This window comes from Erpetoichthys calabaricus, chromosome 17 (assembly GCF_900747795.2).
Source record: "Erpetoichthys calabaricus chromosome 17, fErpCal1.3, whole genome shotgun sequence".
Taxonomy (NCBI): Eukaryota; Metazoa; Chordata; class Cladistia; order Polypteriformes; family Polypteridae; genus Erpetoichthys; species Erpetoichthys calabaricus.
Window position 1 is genome coordinate 11845348 of NC_041410.2, and position 9432 is coordinate 11854779.

Genomic DNA, 9432 nt, shown 5'->3' on the forward strand with positions numbered 1-9432 from the left:
AACTATAATAACCTTGATCCACAGTCCCCTATGATTTTATATAGCACCTTTTTACAATAAAATACGTCAAAGTAATTTACAGCTTGTATCCATTTTTTTTTTAGACCAATACCTGTACTTTAGTAACTTTCATCTTGGTTTTGCACTATGAAGTCACTAATGGGGTCTTAATCCACAGCATACTGGTTTATAATTCAGTCTTGTGGGATTAAACTTGTAACTTCGTGATTTTATATAGTGCCTTTCTCCAATGAACGCTATCTCAAGGTGCTTCACATGTTTGGGACATTCTTTTAGCAAGTCAGACCTCTATTTATGTGACGTTCATCTTGGGTTAGCACTATTAAGTTACTTTATATGATTTGATAAAGTGCCTTTTTACAGTGGGACAATAAGTCAAAATGCTTTACAGGTTGTGTACATTTATTTAAAAACTTAGAGCTGTACTTATGTGACTTTCATTTTGGGTTCTAAAGTCACTATTGGGGTCTTAATCCACTGCCTTCTTAGTTTACAGTTGTGCCTGACATCCCACAGCTCCGTAAATCAACCCTAGCAGGAGTTTGAATGTTCTTCATGTGTCTCTGTGTGTTTTCCTCCTACATCTCAAAGCCTTGCTGGTTAAGCTCGTCTATGATTCAGATTTGGTTCTGGTTAAATGTACTTATGCTAGACTTGCACCCTTACCAGTGTTTGTTCTTGTCTTTCACCCAGTTTGGATCCAGGCCTCTGAACTGGATTAAGAGTGAAAACTAAATGCACAGATACAGTGGTGTGAAAAACTATTTGCCCCCTTCCTGATTTCTTATTCTTTTGCATGTTTGTCACACAAAATGTTTCTGATCATCAAACACATTTAACCATTAGTCAAATATAACACAAGTAAACACAAAATGCAGTTTTTAAATGGTGGATTTTATTATTTAGGGAGAAAAAAAAATCCAAACCTACATGGCCCTGTGTGAAAAAGTAATTGCCCCCTGAACCTAATAACCGGTTGGGCCACCCTTAGCAGCAATAACTGCAATCAAGCGTTTGCGATAACTTGCAATGAGTCTTTTACAGCGCTCTGGAGGAATTTTGGCCCACTCATCTTTGCAAAATTGTTGTAATTCAGCTTTATTTGAGGGTTTTCTAGCATGAACCGCCTTTTTAAGGTCATGCCATAGCATCTCAATTGGATTCAGGTCAGGACTTTGACTAGGCCACTCCAAAGTCTTCATTTTGTTTTTCTTCAGCCATTCAGAGGTGGATTTGCTGGTGTGTTTTGGGTCATTGTCCTGTTGCAGCACCCAAGACCGCTTCAGCTTGAGTTGACGAACAGATGGCCGGACATTCTCCTTCAGGATTTTTTGGTAGACAGTAGAATTCATGGTTCCATCTATCATAGCAAGCCTTCCAGGTCCTGAAGCAGCAAAACAACCCCAGACCATCACACTACCACCACCATATTTTACTGTTGGTATGATGTTCTTTTTCTGAAATGCTGTGTTCCTTTTACACCAGATGTAACGGGACATTTGCCTTCCAAAAAGTTCAACTTTTGTCTCATCAGTCCACAAGGTATTTTCCCAAAAGTCTTGGCAATCATTGAGATGTTTCTTAGCAAAATTGAGACAAGCCCTAATGTTCTTTTTGCTTAACAGTGGTTTGCGTCTTGGAAATCTGCCATGCAGGCCGTTTTTGCCCAGTCTCTTTCTTATGGTGGAGTCGTGAACACTGACCTTAATTGAGGCAAGTGAGGCCTGCAGTTCTTTAGACGTTGTCCTGGGGTCTTTTGTGACCTCTCGGATGAGTCGTCTCTGCGCTCTTGGGGTAATTTTGGTCGGCCGGCCACTCCTGGGAAGGTTCACCACTGTTCCATGTTTTTGCCATTTGTGGATAATGGCTCTCACTGTGGTTCACTGGAGTCCCAAAGCTTTAGAAATGGCTTTATAACCTTTACCAGACTAATAGATCTCAATTACTTCTGTTCTCATTTGTTCCTGAATTTCTTTGGATCTTGGCATGATGTCTAGCTTTTGAGGTGCTTTTGGTCTACTTCTCTGTGTCAGGCAGCTCCTATTTAAGTGATTTCTTGATTGAAACAGGTGTGGCAGTAATCAGGCCTGGGGGTGGCTACGGAAATTGAACTCAGGTGTGATACACCACAGTTAGGTTATTTTTTAACAAGGGGGCAATTACTTTTTCACACAGGGCCATGTAGGTTTGGATTTTTTTTCTCCCTAAATAATAAAAACCACCATTTACAAACTGCATTTTGTGTTTACTTGTGTTATATTTGACTAATGGTTAAATGTGTTTGATGATCAGAAACATTTTGTGTGACAAACATTCAAAAGAATAAGAAATCAGGAAGGGGGCAAATAGTTTTTCACACCACTGTATATACTTCAGGAGCAGGATGCTCTGGTGGTTAGAGGTCAAAAATCACAAAAACACTAGAAAACATTTTTTTTGACACAGAACGGTAGGCACATGGAGCAACTCACTTGTACAGTTAACAAAAATGGAACCATCAAACATCAGAATTGTTGAGGTGTATTAGATGATTACAAAATGTGGCCTCAATCTGCTCAGTTGTCTTTATTACACCATTGTGTCATCTAAAACTAAAACATTCACCCTCTGCACTGGAAGTGTTACTCTGTCCCTCTCTTTGCTTAACTAAGATGTCCAGAGCATCATCTTGTGGAAAAAAACCACAGCCGAGTTGAAGAGCTTGCTTGATGTGATGTGACCTGATTATCTGCCAGAACAACGCGGTATTGATGTGAGTGAGGTCTTTAATCCGTCACAAAGCATTTGGAATTCCCAGACATCGGAGCAGACTCGCCAGGATGGCTAATAGGATTAAGGAATTAGCAGGAAATCCGGTTGTTTTGCTTCATGGGGTTGGAGGAGGTGGCGTGGACAAAACCTGACATGGGTTTACAGTACAGACAGCATGGCACTGAGCTTGGGCTAACCGAGTTTAAGATGCATAATGCGAGAAGTAGATTTGCAACTTTACATTTTTGTGAATATCTACTGTGCTTTTTGTATAACTGATTTTGTAACAGTAGTTAAGTAGATTTAGTAAATTAACGAATGAATGGATGCATTTAAAGTATTAGCTTGTACTTCTACAACTGTGTCAATGGATTATTTTTATTTTATAAATTTTTTTTTTCATTTCAGCAGTTTACTGCATACTTTGGATAAAAGAGGTGCAATGTCCTGCAGAAATGTTCTTATCACTGGATGCTCTTCTGGAATCGGCTTGGCCTTGGCTGTTCGGTTAGCGAAGGATGAGCTGAAGAGGTTTAAAGGTGAGAGTTGCATGAAAATGGCGTTTAGGTCATAAGTACTTCAGAAAGTTAAGCATTAAAACTAAACACTTTTGCTAGTCAGCTATGACAGACATCTAATTCTTTCCACATAGAAGAACTATTAAGCAGGAGTTTTGGAAAGTTGTTGTTTTAGTTATTTTTGTGTTTCTTTAGTGAAATTTAAGTTAGAAAGAGAAAGTATTTTACATGGAATGAGTTTAGCTCCTGCAAAACAATCAAACATAGTTTATGTCATACTAGACAAAGAGCCCGTTTCGACAACGTAAGATGAAACGGGCACGAGTGGAATTGTAATAAGTGCAAGCACCACAAACCTGATATAGGTGTATTGAATGAATGCGTAATTAGGCCTTGAGCTGTAGTCGAAATCGCCTTTCAGGCCTTTAGAGCTTTACTCGAAGTCTCTTTGAATTTTTGCGGCCGTAAATCCGCCGCCTCCCGCGATGTTGGGGTTGGATGTCCGTTGAAATTGCCTTTCTCTTTGAATTTTCGCGGCCGTAAATCTGCCGCGATGTCGGTCTCGTGAGGTTTTTTTGGGCAGCTGCGCATAAGGCGACTGCACATTCGGCTTCGGATGGACGTGAGTGAGGAGACTGGCGAATTATGTATTAAGATGTTGCTTACTGCCTCTGCTACCCATCTGAGGTGGCTTGAAATCGAAGTAATCGTGCAAACCTTCGTGTTAATGTTTGCACTGCACTATTGGAATGTATTTTTGTAATGCTTGTAGTAATATAATACATCACATTTGTCATTCTAACAGGTGGCACATCACAAACATTTGTCGCAATAAAATATATTATTACAAATGTTTGTGATGTGCCACCTGTTGGACAAATGTGATGCACATGTTTTATTATATGCCATTTGGTATAATTCATAAAAGCAGCGTTGATGTTTGTGATATGCCATCGGTTGGAATGGCAAATGCAATTAATTTTATGACTACAAATGTTTGTGCTTGCCATCTGTTGGAATGATAAATGAAATGCATTTTATTACTAAAAATGTTTGTGATGCACCATCTGTTGGATTTACAAATACAATGCATATGTCTGTTATATAAGCCATTTGGTATGGGATTCATAAAAGCAGTGTTAATGTTTGTGATGTGCCAGCAGTTGAAATGACAAACGCAATGCATTTTATTATAACAAATGGTTGTGCTGTGCCATCTGTTGGAATGACAAATGCAACACATTTTATTACTACAAGTGTTTGTGATGCAGCTTCTGTTGAAATGAGAGGAATGATGTAGCAACAATCCCTGACAGGCTCAATGATGTTCAGATGAGGGCTCTGTGGAGGCCATACCATCTGTTGCAGGACTCTGTGTTCTTCTTTTTGCGAAGGATAGTTCTTTGTGATGTTGGTGTTTGTTTGGGGACATTGTCCTACTGCAGAATAATGTTGGGACCAATAAGACACCTCTCTGATTGTACTGCACGACAGAAAAAAAAGAAGTTTGTTTCATTCAATGATAGTGTAGTGTAGTGTAGTGTAGTTCTGATCCCAATTAGGTGTCATCTCCAATTACAGGAGTTACACTGGAGAGAATGGCGGTTTAAAAATGTTCCTTGCAATCCAGCGGAATTCAAAAAATGATTATATGTCTCACTGAATGTACATGTGTTCTCTAATTCTAAGCATGCTCAGCTCTAGGTATATTCAGCGAAACCTGTCTTTGACAAAATGGGATGTTCTGTCTTTTTTGGGCAGTTATTGCTACAATGCGCAACCTGGAGAAACGAAAAGGGCTAGAAGAAGCAGCAGGAGAAGCAATGAACAAAACGCTGGAAATCAGAGAGCTGGATGTATGCAGTGAGGAATCAATCAAAGAGTGTGTCAACAGCATCCCTGGGAGACAAGTAGATGTGCTTGGCAAGTCAATAAATGTTACAAGTGGTCTTGTGTTGAGTAAACATATCAGTAGACATCCGAGTGCAGCATGCTGAGAAGCAACGACGCCTCTACCACCTTTGAAAGCACCTTAGTATTTTGCTGTCTGGTGAAAATTTGTCAGTTTGTGTAAATATATAATATTTACTGTGATGGACTGGCATCCTGTCATGTAAAACATAAAAGCCACTAATTTATCACAGGTCACACATTATGGTTGCTGTTGCTTATAGTGTGGTAAGTGTAATGGACTCCGACTCCTCTATTTCTAATTAAACCAATATATTTACTATGTTAATTGAGAGATTACAAGATACAACATCACTACCAGCTTGAATCACCAGGCTATTTTTTTAGCACCACAATCTGTTAAAAGTTCAGGTTTAAAGGCCGTAAAGATGTTGTGGCTTACAAACACTGAGTAATATCTCTGTATATACAGTACAAAATCCAACGTCTGTCTGTCCACTTTTCACGAGAGAACTACTTAACAGATTTAGATTGTTTTTTTGTTTTTTTTTTCAAGAATTTGCTCGAACATTTTGGTTGATTTTGCGACTTCTTTCATCACACTAAGTATCATAGTTCACTTGCAGGAGCGATTTATTCGGGCAAATCCGAGAAACAGGCTGTGGGCCAAGAGGAGGGGGAGGCGGGACCTCAGGAGTGGGGAGCCAGCCTCCGTTCGATTCCCTCTACCTATCGCCACGTATTGGAGTGTACCTTTCCTCTGCTTAGCTAGTGATACCTGTTTGTTCAGCAGACATCATCATTTAGAGATTGTTAAAGAGTAACATTTGACGTTTTTGAGAGAGAGATCTCGGCTATGTGTTTTAGAGGGTACCTGCTCATTGGCAGAGATATGGGGTCGCTCTCCTGTCAGAGCTGAACACGATCAGATACAGGGCCAACGTTTGATGTTGGAGCAAACCTACCTTGCCAACTTTTTAACTTTTTGCCAAAGAGGAAGAGCTATATTCTCGTCCTGATAGCAAAACCAAAAATATTGTATATCAAGAGCCCCTCGGATAAGAAAGCTATCAATATAAATTCTTCTCAATACAAATTACATTTTAAAAATTTTTTTTATTGATTTTTAAAGTTTGTCCTGTTTCACTACTATGCGGGTGGAGCCGCAGGGAACAGCTAGTTAAATATAAGAGTAAACTGACAAAATTTAAAAATGCTATATCAAAAGTGTAGAAGAAAAAATAGTTTAATAGAATCTGTATATCTGAAATTGGAAATTAAAAAAACTACAATTTACGTTTAGTCACAATAAGTACATTTTTACTCACTGCGACTCCAGTAGCCCAATAATTGCTTCAGACCCTGACAAGACTCCACAGTCCTGGCCAGGACTTGCACAGACAATGACTATGCTAAACCCAACTCCTTCCAAACAAAGAAACAATGCGGCCCTGTGAAAAGAGACAAGACCGTAGCCATTTGAGAGTATGGTGAGAAAATGTTGGTTAAGGTGGTCCAGGATTGTCAGGGGAATGAGTGATAATAGAATACCAAACCATATTCCCTTTCCAGAACCCCTTGTAGAAGGCAAGTCGACCAAAGATGAACTGAAGAAGCAATTGTACTGCAGTCAGTGTTACCGGTGATCAATAAAAACTGAAGGCCAATAACTGAACCAAATGACTTTGCATTGCATCATCCCTAACTTCCAAAATGTAGAAATAGGATATATTATTATTAAAATAGAAAAAAAAATTTACTAGGAAATAATTCATTTTCCAGATAAATTTGCAGCAGTTTTAAATCTGCCACTTTGTAATGTATATAAGAATTGACACTGTACCGACACTAGTGGACATCACACCTATATGAGCTTATTGGACATCCCATTCCAAAACCATGCATATTGAGTATTTCATGATTCTTGTTGACTTATTGAAGCCAAAACTGTGTGAACTAGTATGAAATTTGCACATTACTGGCCTAATAAACTATTTTGATGCAGGGGGGTTTCTTGCTGTGTCTTTACAGTTAACAATGCTGGACTGGGAATGATCGGACCCTTGGAAACACAGAGTATCAGCTCCATGAAGACCCTTTTTGACACTAACTTCTTTGGACAGGTCAGAATGATAAAGGAAGTCCTGCCAGATATGAAGCAACGGAAGTGTGGGCACATTGTGGTCATGAGCAGCATTTTGGGTGTCCAAGGTGGGCCATATAGAAACTGTTCAGAAACATTAAAGGAGAAAGAAAGAATTGTCTTGCCAAATTCATATATAGTTTAGTTGACTGGACATTTTTGGTTTGGGAGACATCATGCAGGCCTCAGCAGAAGTGACCAAGGGCAGTGGGATGTGTATTGAGCACTTTAAGTAGAGTCCCTGGTCTGTGACGTTCTTACTGAATAGTTACTGAACATGATGACCATTTTGAACTTTGTCCTGAAGTGTCTGGATTAGTGAAGTTAAGATACATTTTTTAATTTACCTTTTTTTTTCTAAATTAACCGCTCTTTAATTATTAACAAAAACTTTATCTTGTTGAATTGAAATAACATTAATCTTTCTCTATTTTTTAACAGGCCTTTTGTTCAATGATGTTTATTCTGCCTCTAAATTTGCAGTAGAAGGGTTGTGCGAGAGCCTTGCAGTGCAAGCAATGAAATTTAATATCAAGTACGTAAAGGAAGGACGGTAATGTTGTCAAAGACAAAAATATACTTTAAATAAAGTAAATTATTCAAGTCTAAATATATTAGCTGATACTAAGTAGTAGCACTTTTTAGAAGCTTATAGTAGACTAGATGCTGCAAATACCATAAAGTACTGCTCCGGTGTTACTTGGTGTATGTGTATTTAATGCAATGATTAAATGTTTTCTTTAATAAGGATGAGTCTCATTCAACCTGGCCCCGTGACAACAGAATTTGAGGCCAAGGTTTATGAGGATGCTGCCAAAATTGATCTCTCTGGTGCAGATGAAGAAACAGCTGAAATATTTCAGCACATTTACATCCCATATTCAGAAAAAATCTTTACAATAGGACAAAGGCCAGAAGAAGTGGCAGAAGTAAGTGAATAAGGAATCTACTGCATGGTTGTTGTAGTTGATGGTCCTGCATTTTTATTTTTAAGTTTCTCTAAAAGATTTCGAATTCAACACTTGAACACTGTAGGCTACTAAACTGGCTGTGTACTTTATTGGAATAAATGGGCTGAAAGCTCAGCAGGGAGAGTCATTAATTTTAGATTTGAGAGATCAATATTTAGTATATTGAGTCTTTTGAATTCTAAAATTTTTAAAAGGCTTGAGGCCTGTAATTAATCTCTTTTTTTAATTCACAGCATACTATGAAGATCATCACCTCCAACAATCCTCCTTTTCGTCACCAGACCAATCGTCTATACGCACCCTTCATTGCCCTTAAGCAAGCAGACCCCAGTGGCAATCTGCCCCTTGATGCATTTTACAGGCTGACATTTAGGCAAAAGCGTATCTTCAATGCCAGTCTTGGGCTGCTGCGTCTGTTGCTAAGGCGGAAGCAAAAAGATGTGGACTCTTGAAGAGCAGTGACCAAATCTTTGTGGTGCCATAAACTGGCCCTAGAAATAGCCTAGGTGGCTTACACCCTCCAGTCACTAGTAGAGCCTAAAACAAGCGTAGAGCTGTCCAAGGGTGACAGGAGACAAGTGGCTTTGTGACGGGAGTATTAATACATTACTTCTATGCCATTCTTGGACTAGAAAGAGGGTAAAAAAGCCAATTAAAGCCAACAGAAAACTGCATACCGGAAAATTAGCAGTACTGTCTATTTGTAGCTTTTGTAATACTAGGGTGTTGTACCGTGTTAGCCATTATGAATGTAGAGAAAAGCCAAGCAAAATGACACCTTTTATTGGCTAACTAAAAAGATTACAATATGCAAGCTTTCGAGGCAACTCAGGCCCCTTCTTCATGTAAATAGGTATTACATCTTGCCTGAAGAAGGGGCCATTGCGAGTTGCCTCGAAAGCTTGCATATTGTAATCTTTTTAGTAAGCCAATAAAAGGTGTCGTTTTGCTTAGCTTTTGTAAGTAATAAATAGAATTTCATTAATTAAAGAAAAAAATAAAGGATTGCACATTCCTGCCATACTTGGAGCAAGTAATAGCTCTATACCTGTATGCATCATTTGTGAACATGATAAAGAGAAAGTTATATTGCCAAAATAAATAAAAATATAGTATG

At 38.7% G+C, this 9432-nt stretch overlaps 1 protein-coding gene across 1 annotated transcript; it reads left to right on the forward strand.

The window, feature by feature from the left end:
• The first annotated feature begins 3180 nt into the window (after positions 1-3180).
• Positions 3181-8986, forward strand: zmp:0000001048 (retinol dehydrogenase 8). Its single transcript, XM_028823224.2, has 6 exons — positions 3181-3311; positions 5052-5213; positions 7233-7412; positions 7786-7879; positions 8093-8273; positions 8549-8986. The coding sequence occupies exons 1-6, from the start codon at positions 3215-3217 to the stop codon at positions 8765-8767; spliced, it is 933 nt and encodes a 310-aa protein (XP_028679057.2). The 5' UTR covers positions 3181-3214; the 3' UTR covers positions 8768-8986.
• Positions 8987-9432: the final 446 nt, after the last annotated feature.

Coding starts and splice junctions, on each gene's coding strand:
- zmp:0000001048 (XM_028823224.2), top strand. CDS start 3,215: ATGTCCTGCAGAAATGTTCTTATCACTGGATGCTCTTCTGGAATCGGC. Junction 7,413..7,785: donor CAGCATTTTGGGTGTCCAAG/GTGGGCCATATA, acceptor ATTTTTTAACAG/GCCTTTTGTTCAATGATGTT. Junction 7,880..8,092: donor GCAATGAAATTTAATATCAA/GTACGTAAAGGA, acceptor TTCTTTAATAAG/GATGAGTCTCATTCAACCTG.